Genomic DNA, 18,794 nt, shown 5'->3' with positions numbered 1-18,794 from the left:
TGGGGTGGTGGTGATGGTACAGTGGATAAGACACATGCCTTTGGTGTGAGAGACCTGGATTCGAATCCACTGAGACACTAATGTGTCCCTGAGCAAGACACTTAACCTCTAGTTGCTCCAAAGGCGTGCGACCTCTGTCGTATACAGCAATTGTAAGTTGCTTTGGATAAAAGTGTCAGCTAAATGAATTAATGTAAATTTAGTCCTATGTAATAAGTGTACAGTGAACTTTTTTGCAACTGTAAATCTTTTTACTACGCAAGAATCTTCTATCCTTTCAGACATGACAGATTTGAGTGAACCACACACAATAACTAAACAATACAAAGACATGTCAGTTATGTCAATATTAACTTTAATCTTTGACAACACATTTCATAAATAGGAATTCTTTATTGCTTTCTCTAATCTGTATTTAAATGATAACATAGGTTTGGTCATTGTGGGTTACATAGTGCTTGCAGGACAGTGCACAAGACAACATTTTCATTATTCTTCAATTGTTAAATTAAATCCGACATCAACATAATACCTAGCGTTTAAGGACCTGTGCTCTATTCATTGTCTGGAGACAAATGAACAGTTTAGAAACAAACAGCAAGCATGGCTTTTACGCACATAATCAGTAAAGTGTGTCAGTAGTGGAATCTATTGTTATACACAGACACAAACAAGATGCCTTTATACAGAAAAAATATGCCACACAAGCCATTACACCATAATAACAAATGGGCACAATTCTATCAAAGATCTAATGAAGCAGAATATTTACAATGAGAGAGGGGGGGAAGCTTTCTGACAAAGACTATTTGAACTGACACAATTAGGACAGTAGTTTGGTTTCAGTATTTCACCAACTGAGAATTTCATGAGCACAACTCTGCAGCATGTGACCCCCCAAACTGAAATAAACAATGGAAAACAGGCAAGATGTTACAAAATATAACAAGAGCATAATAACATAACATTTTGTAACATATTATAGAGTGGGAACAGCATCTTTCTAGAGTATATTTACTAAGATGTCCAAATGAATGAAGTCAAGAAAAAATATATATAATATATAATGAGGCCTGAGTCCTGATATTTCAGATCACAACACACTAAAAGGTAAAACAAACGGATTTTGGCCATGCATGTGCTTAGTTTAAAATTCAAGTGCAAGCAATACAGCAGTTGAAGGAGAGTTAGAGTTGTCCTAGGGTCAGGTACAGTAAATGATATGAGCTATGGAAATATCTACTGTGGTGGTGAGATTTGAATGACTATTTTTCCTTGAGGAAACAGAATTTCACAGTGTAAACAAGCATAGGAAAAATCTGACTATTTCCTGAAGCAAATACAATATATAAGACATTTACATCAATGAACAAGGCAGTATGTTTGGAGCTCGAATTGCCAGTGACTTCATCTCGTCCACTGTCCCTTTTTTAGGATAAAGTCACATTTTCTCAAGTGTCTGAATGTACTTCCTTTTCCTGCAGATGGAAAGATGAATTTTTGAACTCATCATCAGCATTCCTGCAGTAGGATACAGAGCAGGGGCTGGACTCTGTGCTTATCTGCCAGGGGTCAGAGGTCAACTCCCTTTACCAGTGCAGTCTCCAGGGTGATGGTAAACTCAGTGAGTGTGTGCAAGATACGGTAGAGGGAGTGTACAGCAGCACGGTCCCGTAAGAGAGCGCCTTCCTCATATGTTCGCACTGTCAGGGGACACTCTGCCAGCAGGGGAAGCCACTGAGCGAGAAGCCGGTCCCTGCCGAGAGGAACAGGTCAACAATGGGCCCACAAATAACTCATTAACTTGAAGGTTAGTTAGCTGACTGCACTACAGAACAGGTGCCTCGTACTTTCTCTTTAAATGACTTTCAACCAAGAAACTAAGATGCTGTCAGTGTTCATTAACCTGAATGTTCAGTTCATTCAATGTCACTGGCTCAAGAAATAATATTTTGAAAAGACAAAGTTACAGACGTTTGACACAGCAAACCCCAAATATATTGCTAAACTGTTTCTACTTTTTTAGGGCTGTTTGCTTTAAGTGACAGTATATGGGGAGAAATAGAAAAGGACAAGAAGAGAATATGTGACCTTCCCTAGACTAGACCCAAATCTGTTTGACCTCAACTTGTTAATTAATTAAATAAATTGTTAATTTAATGAAATACGCTACGTGCGGTATTTCATAAAAAAAAAAATGTGTGCTCTGAAATTATAGCCAACCATACTACTCAGATTTGATTTATCTTTATTGATTCTGACTGTTGGTGCAGAGTCAAGAGAAAAAAGGGGTTTTGTAACAGCAGTTTTTTTCTGCATCCGGTGTTCAACCAGTAGAGGACGAAGGCTGACACTTTCCCTTCATGAACTGTATGTTGTTCTGTAAATTATTCAGTGATGCTGCAGGCTACTTCGTCAGGGCCTCAGGAAGGAAACTATATCACCTTTGCCCAACACAAAATACAATGACCAGGATGCTTTAAAATCATAGATTCCAGTGAGAACCTGTTTCTGGTTTAAATACAAATCCTAAATCTATCTTAGACTTAATACATGGATTATTACATTATTAAATTATGGACCAATTGTTGAATTTTTAATCCCTTTGGTTTAACTGTTACCATCTATCCATTAATTTTTTGTAATGACCAAATTCTCACCTATGGATCCTAGTCTTGCAACCCCAGCCATGTAAGGAAAATTTCCTCTTTCTTATTTATTCAGATTTGTCCTTTTGTGCTAAGGTGTTGCGGGGGAGTTATTTCCTCATTTTCTTCGGGTTACTCTTTGACTCTTTTTTTTTGGTGAGTTTTTAAACTGTCCATTAAAAAAATTAAGGCCATTTACCTGATTCCCAGGCAGACGAACAGCTGGAACTTGCCCTCTTTCCCGATGTTTCGTGGCGAGGCATTAATTGCGTTGACGTAGTGGCACAGTGAGTCAAAAGATGGACCCTTTGTCACTGTTGATCCATGCAGGTCACCCATCTGATCAGCTGTCTCCATGGAAACCACTGCCTTCTCTATGGGAGAGAGTTGATCACACTGTCAGTTCATAACGTATTAATATACAGACAATAGGGAACAAAAAGGTTGTACCAGACAAACACTGGTTGTTCAAACATAAATCAAGCTTTGTTGCATGAGATTTGATAAGTAAAATCCACATTAACCACCACTAGATGGAGACATGAATCAGACTTCAGCAAGAAGAATAACATCACTAACACTCACAGTACTTACCTACAAAGTCCCAAACAAACACGTTCCTCTGGAAAAGACGGTTGGATTTGAAGCCATGCAGGAGGAACTTCTCCAAGGAAAGCACCAGACCTCCTTCACCACATAACAAGACCGTCAAGTTTCCCCTCTGGGATGAGAGAAACGGGAACAAGGTTAATATATGCACTGTAAGCAAGAGGCTCATCTTTCAACTTCAGTAAATTCCCCTCATATAAGTGAAAGAAGGCACTGAAATTTTCCAAAATAATCCACAGCAAAGAACAGTTTTTTTATTTTTTTATTTAAAAGGCGTTTTTTCTTTCATTTTCTAAGAGGAAGTAAACAGAACAAATGCATGTACAGTAAAGCCTGTGCACTAAAGATGTTCCAATGAATTGGAGGCCCCATTACTGATAAAGTAAAGTGATCCATCAAGTCTCTACAGCGCTTTTAACTTGGTGCTGTTGTGATGAGAAAGGCTAGTCTGATACACAAATGAGACAAAGCCGGGGTAATGAACCATGTTGGAGATATAAATAACACAAGCAGGACGTTGACAGGCAAACACACTCCTGCAGAGATGCTCGTCTTTGCATTAAGTATTTTCACCTTGTTTCAGCTGAATGAACGTAGAAGCGGTGGGATACAATCGCCATCACATTCACATACCTCTTGTTCGGGTTTGTGGAAGTGTTTAACAAGGTTATTTGCTGCCTCCCTCATGTCCTCTTGTACTTCAACAGACAGCAATCCTGACAAAGATAAATGAAGAATAGTTACACATAGAAACAAACACGAGGATGAATGAGGACAAGGATGAGAGGAAGGGGCTAAAACAGAAAGGCAATCCAGGAGCAGAATCTGTTATTGTAGTGAGCAAACCAACAAGTAGGTCATTTATTGTACTAAGAGAATGTGTTCTTTGTCAGTACGCACTGCTTCGGCTGCCAAGCGATCCCAGCACTGTCCGCATACTCTGAGAAGGAGAGGCCAGCTCCGGAGGCGTCCCTGTCCACCTTCCAGCATCCTCCTCTCCACCAGGTGACACCAGCTGACCAATGAGAACTCTTTCCAAGCTGCCATCACCCACGCCTTTCCCCAGCCATCGGCCACATGGGAACCTGAAAGGCAACAAGACCCTTTATATCCAACTTAAAAACGTGATTTATTATACAAGCACATGTAAGTACTGTTGGGTAAGACTGTTCTGTTCAGCTAGTGTAGCATGGTGAATGTGCATAGTTTGTTTATCTAATAACCTCTACGAGGACGGTGGTTTGGCACATCTTTTTATAGTTTAGATAACTAACAATGACTTTCCAATGCAACACATTTCTTTAGACTAATCTGCTCTCTATTAGGCAGAACCTGCTCTGAGTTCATGACGACATGGTATTAAATAAACTTGCAGAGACCTAAGATATTGGTAGTCCATCACAGTAAACATGCAGTCACTTATTTTTCATGTCTACAGAATGTTGTTATCCAGAGATAAATCACTTTTCTCATGGGATTGTCATCGTATCTTTATCAAACGGGAAGCTACGGTCACGGACCAAGGTCAGAGCAAGAATCTCACTTGTAGGTGTGTCCAGTGATCTCATTATACACCACCACACAGTCAATCAGACACTTGGCCAGCAAGCCAGAGTTCTCCTGTCCCAGCTGCAGAGTGCTCAGCCTGCCCAGGTTCTTGCACTGAAATGAGAAGCACAAAACCACAGTTAAGTGTAGCCGTGCACACGTCTCTGTCAGAGGTGATGTTGAAATTACCGCTGCGGAGTTTGTACAAACCTGGAAAAAAATCTCTTGTGCATTCTTCGGGATCTGTCTCACTCCAGAATCACCCAGTTCTCCTGACACACACACCCATGGGTTAACTGTTGCCATCGCAATGCTCAGCTTCTTCATGGGTATTATCACAACACGGTATGAAATACCTGGAGAGACACAAGAGAGCATGTTGTATTCATTCATGTCAGTTCCTTCACACTTAACATTGTCCAGCTCTTTTCACAATATTCTTGTTTCTTTTCACAGCATAAGGGCAATTTTAGGGGTGGAGATGGGTGAAGCAAACTTTCAGTGTCCTTGGAAGTTATAAACCTGCCAGTAAATTCTACCATTTTGTTGTTAAAAGTTTACAGGACTCACTGATGGAGGTGAAGACGCGTGTGAAGCAGAGGTAGTCCACAGTGTTGAGAGAGAGCAGGTGGAACAAAAACTGCTCCCTTTCTTCCTCGCAGAGCAGGAAAGCATGAGGTTTATACAGCTGCCTGTTAGGGGACAAAATTAAAGTCTGTCAAAATCATGCGACTTACTATGAATGAAATCCAGAAACATTAGGTTTGCGTCTGCTTGTCACTAGGTCTGTAATAAGTGAATTCAGACCTGAGCAGCTCCTGGTTTGTAAGCAACTCTTTAAGGTGCTGGGATAGCATTTTCTTCTCCAGAGCCAGGTGGATCCAGGCCCGGGCCTGACCCACCTCAGACAGACCCTCACTCATGACCTGGATAAACCTGGAAGAACAACAGAGAGACACATGAGCAGAGAAAAACAAGCTCTCATGCACAGCTTTTTCTAGGCATTTCATTTTATAGAAAAATCCAAGCCTGCGACAAAGATTTATAACCTCTCATGACCCCACGAGAACAGAAATAAACGCTGAAGATATAATGTATTTGTAGTATATTAGTATCTAAAAAAGATAATATATTGTCTTGTACTAAAGCTCAGCCAATATACTGGTTATTTAAAAGGAGGAAATTAAGTTATTTTTTTATCTGCATTTTTTATAAAACTTGACCTTTTATGCCATTTATCGCCACTCTTTCCCATATCAAAGTATGTCTTCTCTCATTACCTCATATCCTGCATTAATGATCCTCTCAGAAGCAGAGTGCCATCATCAAACGTTTTCTGGTCTGACCCTGAACAGACAGCAAGTTACACAGTAATGATCATCTGACTGTTAGCTCAGTGATTTACACAAAAAGTCTGTGGTGTGCTCTGACCTGGAGACTCAGCTGGTGTCTCCATCTTCCCCTGGGCCGCCTGGTAGTGAAGCAGATGGGACCAAAGAGCAGACTTCCCCTGTTCAGAATAAAAACACACACGGTCATCTCTTTGCGTTCATCTGCATGATGCGAATTTGTGTACATGGGGACACACAGGTCCAGATGTTTGGGTTTTTAGGTCATCTGAACTGGTAAGGCATTTTAAATAATGTGTCTGTGTGTCTGACCTGTTTCAGCTGCAGACCATGGCCCCAGGTCCTCTCCAGTAGGTCACATAGACCGTGGATGAGTGTGTTTTCCTGCAGGCCTGTGATGTTGGCTTCTCCCTGACCCAGTTCCACACTTTCCTTCCCCATCCTCTCCATCAACATCCGTTTCGTCTAGAAAGACAGGAAACATTTTGACCTTGAACGATGATTTAAGAAATCAATGACCACAGTGCCTCCATTACCGCACGGATGGAGCGCTCACCTTCAGACGACACTCACTCAGCAGCCCGTCAACAAACTCTCGGTGAGTCTCAGCGACAGCTTGAGGCGACGGGTCAAGTAGTTTAGACTGGCGGAGGTTTTTCCTCGCAAATGTGTGCTTCTGTTAGATAAACAAAAGGGTAATAAATCAGACTCAAGCCTCCTGTGTGTGTGTGTGTGTGTGTGTGTGTGTGTGTGTGTGTACACATTCAAGCACCTGTCTCTGTTCATTGTCCACTCCTGGGTGTTCAGTCGCCGTTGATCTCTTGGGGTCGGTCCTGCGTGATGCTGTACCACGACTGGACCACCTGTTCACCCAGATAACACAGCAAAATAAAAGTCACAATTTCAACGACTGTATTTAAAGCACATGTGTGTATTTTGGTCGGTAATAAAGTAGACCCTGGCTACTAGTGATATACTAATTGAGTGGTTCCTATCCTTCATTTTCCGACATACCCCAACAGCCCTATCAAATGTTTATTTTAATTTATTTTAAAGTGGATGTTAATAAATAACACTATTGCTTAAATAGAAGTGAATATTGTTACAATATTTTTTTTATACAAGTGAATTGTCAGTGTTGAGGTCAAATTTGTACTATTACTTTGTGTGGCAGGAGCAGCACCTTTCAACCATTTAAATTACCTTTACTTATTAAACTGTTTATCCATGACTTTGGAATATCTATCGGTGGAGAACAGAAAAATACAGAAATGCTTTTGTACCTGCAGCTATTGCTCTACTAAACAAAGCCAGCACAAGATAATGCACTTTACCCATGAATGGAGCTTTGAGTTTTTGAGTGAGTGGGTGTGTGTAGAAGCACTTTGTCATGACATTCTCAAGAGTTCTATATACGTACGTATCCACACACGCATACACACACACACAACTAATTATTCTAACTGAGGCAATTTCAACTATTACTCTTAGGAAATTATTCCAAAAGTTTTTTTAATTACTTTAAGCTATTTCAACTATTTATCCAATAAGTTAAGCTATCCATTTCAACTGCTTACTTTACTTACCAAGTATTTATTGTGATAATTCACAAAAACTCAGAGCATCACACCGATGTGTAACCCTATTTGGATGTTTATTTTCCTCCTAAAGTATGTGGATATATTGGTTTAATCACAAATATATATTTTAAAAAAAATCAAATCAGTTGAGCTACTCCTTGTACCTTCTGGGCCTGGGTAAACAAGTACCCATGGATGGAGATCACTGTTCTAATGTAATCTCACTGAATAGCAGCAGAAAACAAAGGCTCACTTGTTGTTTTGTCCCTGTACAAGCACATCAGCCTGCAGTTTAGGGAAGTAGCCCGGATGGTGACGGCCCTGGCCAATCCTCATGTCCAGCAGGTGGGGGTGTATGGCTGTGTGGTCAGCCTTCAGCAGTCTGCGCTCAATGGCCTGAGCTGCAGAGACAAACAGAAATGGTTAAGATCCAATCGGGGTATCTACTGTAGATAAAACGATGAGTCATGAAAGTGATGTTAAAGACTTTTCCAGGGAGGACATTTAATGCCACCTCTTGCATGAACATCTTGTATTCAAGTTGATTTAGTGCTTTTACGTTTGTTTTGTTGCTAGGAGACTAACAGGAAGACTGGAGCACACAGTATCCAACAGCAAAAAAAAGAAAAAAAGAAAAAAAAAATGGAGCAGCATCTCTAAAGCCAAGCCTAAATGTTAAACATATTACAGACAGGCTGAGTTGCAAGTAATGCATTTTTTGCAGCGGTTGGTTGGCAGGACTTCAAAGTAGAAGGTTTGAAACAGTTTTCATATGACACAAAGCTCTGTCCTCCGCTTATACCGTATAATGCTCATCCTCTACCAAATCCTTTAGTTCGCTCCTTTCCAATTCCCTAACCCTACCCATCTTTTCTCCCTGATATCAGATTATCCTCGTTGGTATTGCAATTATTTATCATTATTTGAGTTTAATTTCCATGTAAGAAATGGTTGCAGAAAGGCCAAGCAACACAATCTACACTGCATAAACCCAAACAGAAGGACAGATGGCAATAGATTTACAGATCCCCTCTTTAAAATCTGGTATCCACTTTAATCACATCATTCTGCTCAATCTACCAGTCGGGGGTTCAATCTATTTTCTTGCTAAATGCTGAAATGAAATTGATGAAACATTCTGTACGCGCCAAAGTCATTTCAGTTGCATAGCTGTCATTTCCAGTTTCCATAAGTTGTAAACTTAACTAATCAGTTGTCTCTGCACATCACTGTCAAATTCATATGAGAGTCTATGCAAATGAAGCCAAGTTATATGAAGACTTTCTTGGTGAGAAATACAACTCGGAGCAACTTGATATATTAACAGTAACGTCTGAGCTGGATATCCGTTTTTGTTGCATAGTATGCATATGTTGTAGGAATACAGTATTTATCTTGCAACAACATGTACGTCACAGCATTTTGTGTCGTCCACTTTTGTTCATGAGCACCTTCACAGTACCTGACTCAAAGAGTGTGGTGCATTTCCTATAGCGACTGTTACGGGAGTCCTCTTCGTCCGTGTCATACAGTCGTTCTCTCTCTAGACGGCTGTCAAACAGCTGCTGCAGTGGCTCTCTATCAGCCCAGCGAGATATCACCTTTCCATCCACAAAGGATGAAAACATGGATGTCTCCAGGAACCGGGACAAGAAGCGCAAGTGGTTCGCAGGCTGAACGGAGAGGAAGGAACCCTGAAAAATTGAAAAGTACAAATCATTTCAACTTGGACAGGGAAATAATATTTCTACCAGAATCAAAAGTTTTTTGAAGTTTTATTAGATCTATGAATGGCTCTTTGTGCATTAACATCCTCTGAAGTACCTTGTCAAAGCTGAATGTCCCCTCTCGGTTGCTCAACCACGAGTCCAAATCAAGAGAGCTGTGGATGACAAACTCCTCGTACCTGCCAAACATGGCGGCAAAGCGTCCAGCAAACACCTCCCTCAGCTGAATGTTCAGCTTTGCAGCCTTCAGCTCTTCCTCCTCCTCCTCAAACACGTGTCCCAGCATCTTCTCTCCACCTGACATTTTTCCTCCTCCGCATCTCCGCGCCAGAGCCTGCAGCCTCTCCAGCACCGCCAGCTCCTCGCCTCCAAGGTTCCCGTTCCTTCTGTCCTCCATCAGATCCTCCAGCACCAGACTGCTCAGGCGGGGAGAGGTGGTGGCAGGCTTAGGATTCACACCGCCCTGTGGAGGGAGCCCAAAACGCAGCAGTACCTCACTCAACTCCTGGATTAGCTCAGTCTGGTCTGGAAACACAGGAAGGTCCTCGGGGGTCTCGACACATTGGCTGTCAATGTCCACAAAGCACATATTGGCCTGTGTAGGAGAAAGATACAAACAGGAAAGTTAAAATATGAATAACACCTTTACACTGCCTCCTCCATCAGATAATCATAACAGGTTTAACCAATCACAATACACAGACTCTTATTCATCTCAAGTAGACAAAGTGGATGAGCTCTAACATCCAATTACGATCAGAGATGAAGATTTGCGTTCCATTAAAAGATTCTTGGCATTTCGCCGTGATAAACCCTCAGAGGATATTAGCAAGTGAGGGATTATCTAATGATTACCGTTATCACTGCAACAGGGGAAATTCTGGAAACCAGCAATATCAGGCTTTCACACATGCAAACGCATCAGAAACATGTGCAGAATGAAGCTGCTGAGCAATGAACTACAGAACATTGTGAGAACGATAGGCACTGATTTAAATATAATGCTTCCGTAAGCATTCGTGGAGTCCAGCGCAGTCAGCAGCAACATGACTTTCAACAGTGACCTCCGGCATTCGGTTTACAGCTTCGGGGGAAACTGGGAGATGTACAGTAGAGTGGATAGTTGCAGACATCCTCTTACTCTGTGGAGCTTCATCCTCCAAGTTAATGTCTTCACTTCTTTTCATCTCTTTCATTCAAATAGGAAAATCAGGACAAGATCACATATTTTGAAGGACACAAAAAGATGAGCTTTCAGCTTTTCCCTACATTTAAATATTGAGAAGGAAGTGTAGGTTGTTTTTTGACCACATGAGCCACACTGTGTACCCTTGTCAGCAAAAAAACATTCCAAACCAAACCATACATGTATGATTAAAATACTTCCCACTTCCTTGTAAATTACCACCCATACATCAAATTGCACAACTCAAGAAATAAGCGGTGATCCCTAATTCTCATTAATTATTCAGCAAGTCCCATTATTCTGGATATCTCATGCTCTGCACTTTTGCTTTCATTCCCCGAAGCGGTCTTTCAGCCGCCTCCTTTTTAGGGCAGAGCAACTTCAAAGAGGCTTCAGTGAGATATTCATGCACCATGAAGTGATCTCGGATGCAGGATTTGCTTCGTGAAGGGGGGAGGTGGGGGCACTCTTTGGAAATGTATCGTCTTAGTTCCACAGGCAGAGAGCAAATTGTCACGCATGCAGCACAGTGGGGATCAGCAAATGGCTGAAAGAATGTTCCAGTTTAACAAAACATTTTTACATCCTTTTGTGCGAATGTGAACTGAATTGTCTGCGTCCTGAAATTCCAACTAGCGCGTTCACACAGGAAACTATGGATGCATTTACACACATGGTCCTTGTTTAGGTCTGTACCTCATGTGGCAGGTGGAGGGAGGATCGCTGAGCTCCGTTTCTGCGCTGGATACCAATCAGGAATGGCACAGGGGCATCCAGGAGGTGGTGCAGCGGTGCAGAGACAATGGGCAGGTAGATGTGTTGCCACTGGAATGGGAACAGCAATGTGGTGATGCCCTCTGCCACAGTCATCAAATGCTGGTAGTCTGAGGAGATGAAAAGGAAAAGAAGCTGTTTACATGAGTTGCTTATAGAAATATTTAAATCATGTTCCTGTTTATATGCTACAGATCACAGGCCAATTAATGACTAAAGATGTTTCATACTCATTAAGTTACAGTGTTAGTTTCCTTGCAGTATTTAACCTCAAACCCATCTCTTATGTCGTTACGTGTGTTTGTTAGAAAGAAAATGTTTTGTTTCGTGTGTCTTTTGTTTTTGTGCACCATAGCTTGCACTTGTCTATTTCTATTATTTTGCATTATTTCTATTTATTACATTATCAATGTAATGTTTCCATCCATCCATCCATCATCTTATCCTGGAGCTAATCCCAGCTGACATTGGGCAAAAGGCGGGGTACACCCTGGACAGGTCGCCAGTCCATTACAGGGCCACACATTGACAAACAATCACGCACGCCTAAGAACAATTTAGAGCCACCAATTAACCCAGTCCGCATGTCTTTGGACCCAGAGAGAACCCACGCAGACATGGAGAGAACATTCAAACGACCGGGGTTCGAACCCACGACCTTTTTGCTATGACACAACACCACCGCGCCGCCCAATGTAATGTTTTTTTCAAGTTATTAACAGTATCTTGTTAAGCATAGAAACAGCCGCTTTTCTATGAGAGATGATAAATTCAGCAAAAACACTGACAGAAGTTGATTAAGGTGCTCTTCAATGTACTCACATGTCTTAAAAATGATCTTAATAATCTGTAAATGTTGGCAACATGATGGCATTTTCTTATTTTGAGAACTGTAGTGTGCTTACCATGAGAGCAAAGCAGAACTTGCGTCTCCAGAAGCACACAGGTAAGTAGTTGCACCATATTGTCCACACCCAGCAGGGAGAATGCTTCCCCAAGAGGATACTCCCCCAGCGGAAGCTCGCCCGGCCCTGGCCTCTGGCACACGATGGGTCCCTGCACCCCGTGGAACCTCAGCGACCTGCCAGGAGGAGGCAGGGGCACCTCGTACAGGATGTTATGGATATAGCTCTCCAGAGGGAGGGGTGGGGCTGTGTGTGACACCACAGCCTGATGCAACTGAGACAGAAACTGTCGAGCAGCCTGAAGGAAAGGGAGAGGCGTGAGGAGGCAGAGGGCTTTGGACACATACAGAGTGTCCCGTGCCGGATCGAAGGAGCCTGCACAGCCGACGCAGGCGGAAACCCCCGCCAGAGACTCCGCGTCTGACTCATCCAAGCTGCTCATTAGCGAGTCCATGCTGGAGGTTGAGGGCGAGGAGGCAGATGAAGACGAGGAAGAGGGCGAGGAAGAGGATGAAGCTGAATGGTGCTCCACATGGTGCATCTGGTAGAGAGTCTGCATTGCAGTGACGATCTGAGCACTGGTCACCTCTTCGTAGAAGGTGTGAACAAAGCCGTAGGAGCGAGTACCGTCGTCAAAAGACATCGTAAACGAGTGAAACTGAGTGTCGAGCCTGTCTGCCTGCGTGCGGAAGGAAAGACCCCTCGGCATACAGAGCTGAGGAGAAATGTTGAGGAGGAAAAAGAGGAGAAAACATAAGAGAGGGTTTAGAATAAATGTAAATCTGTAAAAATTTATTTAATGCCAACATTGATCTTCTGAGATGTTTTTGACAGGAATTGAGAAAGTATGAAAATGTATTGTTTTATTGTACACGTACTGCCAAATGTAGTTGCCAATAAACCAATAAAATTAAGTTTTTAAAAATAAGACCATATTTTTGACTGAAATAATAAAAAAAAAAATACTGTGGTGTTTACTGGGAGGCTGCCCACCACAAGTTTTGTTATTTGAACATGAAGTCTAACATTAAAATGTATTGTAACTCTATCTGACTGCTAACAATTCTTTTGAATCTTACAGTTTCATCATCCTGACCTGCCTTTCTAACAGGAACAATGGCCCCTACTACACTTGTTATCCCCAGTGGATTTTGTTATCATGTTCGTTTTTGTCATTTGTAACAACATTCATGTACACTGGTTGGGAGAGCCCTACAAACAAGGCACATCTCGATCTTCCTAATCATTTCCATTGTTGTGAGAGAAAAGACTGAAGGAGAGTGAGATCCGCGATCTCACCATGTTGACAGCATCTTTATTGAAGGGGTTCTTGTCTGTGCTTTCAGGGTAGTGCACCAGAACCTTTGACTTGAAGGACCGTCGGATGGGGCTCTGCTCAAAGCCCTCGCCTGAAAGACAGACAGATGCACAGAAAGAGAGTCACGGCATTATTGTATTTGTACAGAGTGATCTTTGACCTCCGTCACTGCTGAGACAGAATTCATCACAAGATGAAAGGGACCGAACAGAGGACGTCCCGAGATGACAGCAGCTTTGATCTACGAAAAGGCTTGGACGGGACGACCTTGTCTGATACCGGCTCAAAATAAAAAGTTAATCTGATGTCGACAGCTAGGGCCATTCAGCAGCAAAGAGGGAAAAACCCTTCCAGGAGTTATGTAACTCAACTCATTACCATAGAGATGGGTTGGAAAAGCATTAGAGCACCCCTCATCCCTGACACTCTGCAGTAGGAAACTCTCGTAGGGGTGCACAGGATGAAAATATGCTGCTTTTTCAGAGCGCTCAGGGTAAAGGATGCGACATTGCTATATAACAGCTGCGTGTATAAGAAAACTTATACTTATACTATCATATATTTCTACATTCACAACGCACAGATTTGATGCATTGCTCTGTCCGGCTCAAGTTCCCCCTCTTCAGCTTGCACCTTGTGTCACCTTCGAGCTCTCGTTACATACAGAGATACAAATATATATAACTCTGTATATCTATATAACTGTGTGTGTGTGTGTGTAATCGACTGACAGCAGTGAATGAGGAGTGAATGCCCACAAACAGTGCTCTTCTTTAGCTGACATCACTGCGTTACAAGAACAAAAACAACTGCAAATGGCAAACTAACAGTCTTCTCTCAGCTGCTGGCTTTGACGCACTCACTCAGCATTCAGGAACATTCACTTCACCTGCCTACAAGATGACGTATACAGCACCCCAAGAGAGGAAAACTGCGCTGCAGGCAGAGTGAGAAAGGAGAGCCACTTCAAGTTTAACTGAGTCAACTGGTAGGTGGGAGACAGAAGCTAATGCATTACAGCGACGAAAGAGGGGAGTCAATGTTCTTTGCCACGGATACAAATTGGTGTCGGAGCAGAGAGGCAGAATCGCAGACGGACACCTAGTTGCCTTGGTAGCAATTTCTGCTGTGGCCTTGAAGATAGCTATCAAGACAAAGCTTGTGCGCAGTTACGTCACCCCGAGAGTCATCAGCTGACATTCCAGACATGAGTTCCCACCATTCAGACCCCTCTGCGTGTGAACAGAGTCAGAGGGAGGTTTGTTTTAGTGTTTGAATAAAAGCTTAAATGCCAGTTCCAGCTAGGCTGTAATTAACACCTCTTACCACATTAACATACACCCAGTTGAAATCGTGTATGAGCTAATGAGGTGCTGAATACTTTACATTATAAAAAGGGCTGCAACTAATGACTATTTTCTAGATTCATGGATTCATTGTTTGGTCCATAAAATGTCAGAAAGTAGTGACAACTGTCCATCGCAATTTCCTGATATACAAGGTGCTCGCTTTTTCCGACCAGGAATCCAACAACCCAGATACATTCAGTTGACAATCACATAAAACAACAACAAAAAAAACAAAAAAAAAACAGCAAATCCTCACAGCTGAAATGCTGAAACTAGTTAATGTTTGGCATTTCTGTTCAGAAAAACCCCACCTAATTTATTTTTTACTTGATAACCATATAGTTTTCTACTGACTAATCGATTAACTGGCTTTCAGCTGTAATCCTCAGCACATAAAAGTCTCATAATCATTCCACGGTTTAGACATTCATCACAAGGATTTATGGCCCCGAATGGTCCCCCATCCCTAAAACAGGCACGCTTCAGGGATGATTGAACATCCATAAAAAGGTACATCATGAGGACAGATTTACAAAGTGGAAAGAGATTAAAATTACAGCAAGTGTCAGCTGGCACTGACTGATGAGGAGTTATTGCTTTTTTGCTCAAAATATTTTATATCGCAGCGCCTTTGCATTGCAGATTTGTTCGTACACTGAAGGTGAATCATGTGAGAAGGGGGAAAAAAAAGAGACATATTTTGCTTTTCATCTCAGCCTGAGACACAGACGTTGGTGCTGGGCTCATATGCCTAAAATAAAAGGATTAAAGTAAATATAGAGTTCCTAAAACTAAAATAACTCCGAGTGATATTTCTGAATATGCAGCACGTTTGTTAATAGGACAAGTGCAGAAAACACATCTCTTAGCAATCAGTTCGACATTACAAAGCAGCTCTCAAATAATCGGTCAGAGAGTTCTTGCCCTGCGCTGATTTCACCCCCCTGTGACAGTCATCAGGCCTGAACAGGCGCTGAAGCCTCGACCATGCCAACAGGCAACGTCATGTGAAATTTGATTAGGCTGCAGAAAACACAGTGGCATCTATTGAGGAGCCAACAAGAGCAGATTGTTTCCCAGTTGGCATTTACTAATTACACACATACACAATAAATGACACTGTGTGACCTCACACATCCAAACACTTACAAGGCTGGCGAACATGAAACAATACACATCTCTTGCTGGGCTACAGTTTACAGAATATATATATATATATATATATATATATATATATATATATATATATATATATATATATATATATATATATATAGAGAGAGAGAGAGAGAGAGAGAGAGAGAGAGAGAGAGAGAGAGAGAGAGAGAGAGAGAGAGAGAGAGAGAAATCCCTTGAAAGGAGCACAGCTGCAGTGGGTCTGCGATGACCTGCTGTTACATAAGCAGATTGGTGGAGCTCAGATACACTAGCCAGCAGCGCTATCACTCGCCGCAGGGGCAGAGGCATCAAAGTCCCAGACGCTTAGTTAGTTAGAGCAGTAAATAATCTGCAGCAGAGCATGATACAGAGCTCATCCTACATATACGTTTTTCCATCTCTGACATTGGTGCTATTATCCGAAAAACATTTGGCTCTACATGAGCTACATTTACAAAAAAACACTGTTTGCAAACCTGGAAGTGATGTTCAAGGTGCTGGTATTCAGCACACCTGTGCAGCTCTCCCCCCCACCTAACAAAGAGCAGGACACGTGCAGGCGTCACAGGGAGCGACTCTGTCCTCAGTTGAGTGTCAACAGCTCAGAGCGGAGGAAAACAGCACCAACTTATATCGCCATGCCTATCCACCACAAATAAATCATCGCCCACTGCAGCTGTCATCACTGTGGCAACCCCCACATCCACCAACATTACAGCATCCATTTCCTTTCACTTCCTTCCCTTCCCCACCTTTGGCTTTGAGAAAAAGACTGAGGTGTTTTTTTGCTTGGTAGAACAAAAAGAGTCCATCTCTGTTTGAGAGCAGGCAGACGGCATACCAGGCACAACACATGGATTATCACTGCTTTTTAAATTCAAACATCAGTGTAATCTAGGAGCTCGTTCTCACACACAGGCCTGTGTTAACCATGGACCACTGCTAGGATGCTCCACCTGTTTCCCAGCTTTATTGGGCAGGAAAGGATGCTGATGTCCTCCCTCTCTTCAAGCCTTCCTATGCTCCTGAACCAGGTGTAGCAGTGTATGACTTGCAGAAACCAACAAAGCTATATTCTCAGCGGATTTCCAATGTGATCAAAACACAACCAACATAACTGTAATGCATTTCCCTAAAAACAAAAGCACAATACTACAGGGTGACACAGTATAATTGCCATTTTAAATTCAACCGGATTGCTTCAAGTTCATAGTAACATGACCTATGATATCAACATTAGGCCTATATGTTCAGAAATAAAAACAGAAATCCTGTCAAATAGAGAAAAACTTATGATGGAATTTATTTATTTTTATTTTAATGGCTATAATATATGCTATTCTACGCAGATTTTATGTTGTCAACAACGCCTTGGAAGGAAGAGGAATGTGGCGTCCAATCAACATATTTAAATGGCTGCTGTCACCCCGACACACACATATACGCCGACCTGAAATGGTAAATGTTTTACATAAAGCATGATATGATGAAACATACGCCCGGGTGTGTGTTTTCTTTTTGTAGCGTGCCTTTGTTTCGTTCGTGTTTATAAGACCAACTACCTGCTCCATCGTCCGGTTCCAGGCCCGTCTCCGTGTCCACTCCACACACAGCAAAATAGTGGGCGAAACGGCAGGAAGCCGATCCCGTGGCCACAGCGGTCCCGTTCATCCTCGACGCGTTTATGGTGTGACAGCTCCTACTTCTACTTAACGTTGTGGATGTTCATAGCTGATGCGGCTAATCACCCGAAATGCTTTTGCTACCCCCTCCCCAGATCCGCGCGCTGGAGTTGTGGTCGCCTGCCTGCACTCACTGATCCGCCGTGTGACTCTGAGGGAGCATAGGATGATCCAGAGATGGTCATCTAGTTTGCTCAGAGGGGGGAGGAGGCTGTAGGCGAAGGCTAGAGGGAGGGAGGGAGGAGGAGACAAAGACCTGAACGCATCATCATCATCAGCCAGCCTCATTGTAAGGGTGTTGTCAAAATTTATCATCTGCGCCACACGTCACAAAAATCACCATTTGTCAAAGGGACATCGTTTAAATTTTAATATAGCCTAACTAAACTAAGGTTACAAAGCAAAGTTATTTGTATTTCAGAACATTTAATAAACATTGGACTAAAAACACTACAGTTTGATTTGAGGTTTGAGGCTGATCAGACAAAAGGGATTTTCTGTCTTAAGATGACAGAAAATAGCATGTAACTGTTTTGGGTGCTTTCACTTTCTGAGCGGAAACCCTATATAGGCCTACAATAATTGCAAGAAAGAAATAATTCTCCACTCAACCTACCTTGTATGAAATGAGGCTAAGAAGTAATATTGATTAAATTGGGCTCAAAAAATAATATTGATTCATTAGTAAATATTGATATGGTTACTTAAAAATTTAGCTTCTATACTGGGGTGTAGGACTGGGGGGACAAAGGTCCTCATGTGAGGAGGGCCCACAAAGATGGTAGAATGACTAACCATGCATGCAGGGAGGGGCCCATAGTCCAGGATTTTGTGCTACGCCCCTGCACTAATACAATATCATACTTGGGACTTAGGGACATGTCCATACCATACTAAATTCTATGCCCTTGTACAAACACAAATTAAAGTGCAATCACAAATTTAAAAACATTAAGGGAAA

At 42.2% G+C, this 18,794-nt stretch overlaps 1 protein-coding gene across 1 annotated transcript; it reads right to left on the bottom strand.

The window, feature by feature from the left end:
• Positions 1–334: 334 nt before the first annotated feature.
• Positions 335–18,006, bottom strand: LOC119893092 (DENN domain-containing protein 5B-like). Its single transcript, XM_038705022.1, has 21 exons — positions 17,714–18,006; positions 13,626–13,735; positions 12,327–13,041; positions 11,344–11,531; positions 9,559–10,056; positions 9,197–9,428; positions 7,988–8,135; positions 6,927–7,017; positions 6,711–6,830; positions 6,467–6,619; positions 6,237–6,315; positions 6,086–6,152; positions 5,613–5,741; positions 5,376–5,497; positions 5,016–5,161; positions 4,801–4,919; positions 4,158–4,342; positions 3,891–3,973; positions 3,243–3,369; positions 2,848–3,022; positions 335–1,756 (listed from the first exon to the last, which is right to left on the bottom strand). The coding sequence occupies exons 1-21, from the start codon at positions 17,820–17,822 to the stop codon at positions 1,573–1,575; spliced, it is 3,780 nt and encodes a 1,259-aa protein (XP_038560950.1). The 5' UTR covers positions 17,823–18,006; the 3' UTR covers positions 335–1,572.
• Positions 18,007–18,794: the final 788 nt, after the last annotated feature.

This window comes from Micropterus salmoides, unplaced genomic scaffold (genome assembly GCF_014851395.1).
Source record: "Micropterus salmoides isolate LMB-PRFRI ecotype aquatic unplaced genomic scaffold, ASM1485139v1 Ms_hic_scaffold_8, whole genome shotgun sequence".
Lineage (NCBI taxonomy): Eukaryota > Metazoa > Chordata > Actinopteri > Centrarchiformes > Centrarchidae > Micropterus > Micropterus salmoides.
Note: the sequence above shows the minus strand (reverse complement) of the source record. Positions and strands in the feature narration are given on the sequence as shown.

What these genes read in the sequence shown, in the direction of transcription:
- LOC119893092 (XM_038705022.1), bottom strand. Translation starts at nt 17,822, where the DNA reads ATGAACGGGACCGCTGTGGCCACGGGATCGGCTTCCTGCCGTTTCGCC. An exon ending in ATGGTCTGCAGCTGAAACAG is followed by an intron (nt 6,316 to 6,466) that starts GTCAGACACACA and finishes TATTCTGAACAG; the next exon opens with GGGAAGTCTGCTCTTTGGTC. An exon ending in TCATTAATGCAGGATATGAG is followed by an intron (nt 5,742 to 6,085) that starts GTAATGAGAGAA and finishes TTGTTCTTCCAG; the next exon opens with GTTTATCCAGGTCATGAGTG.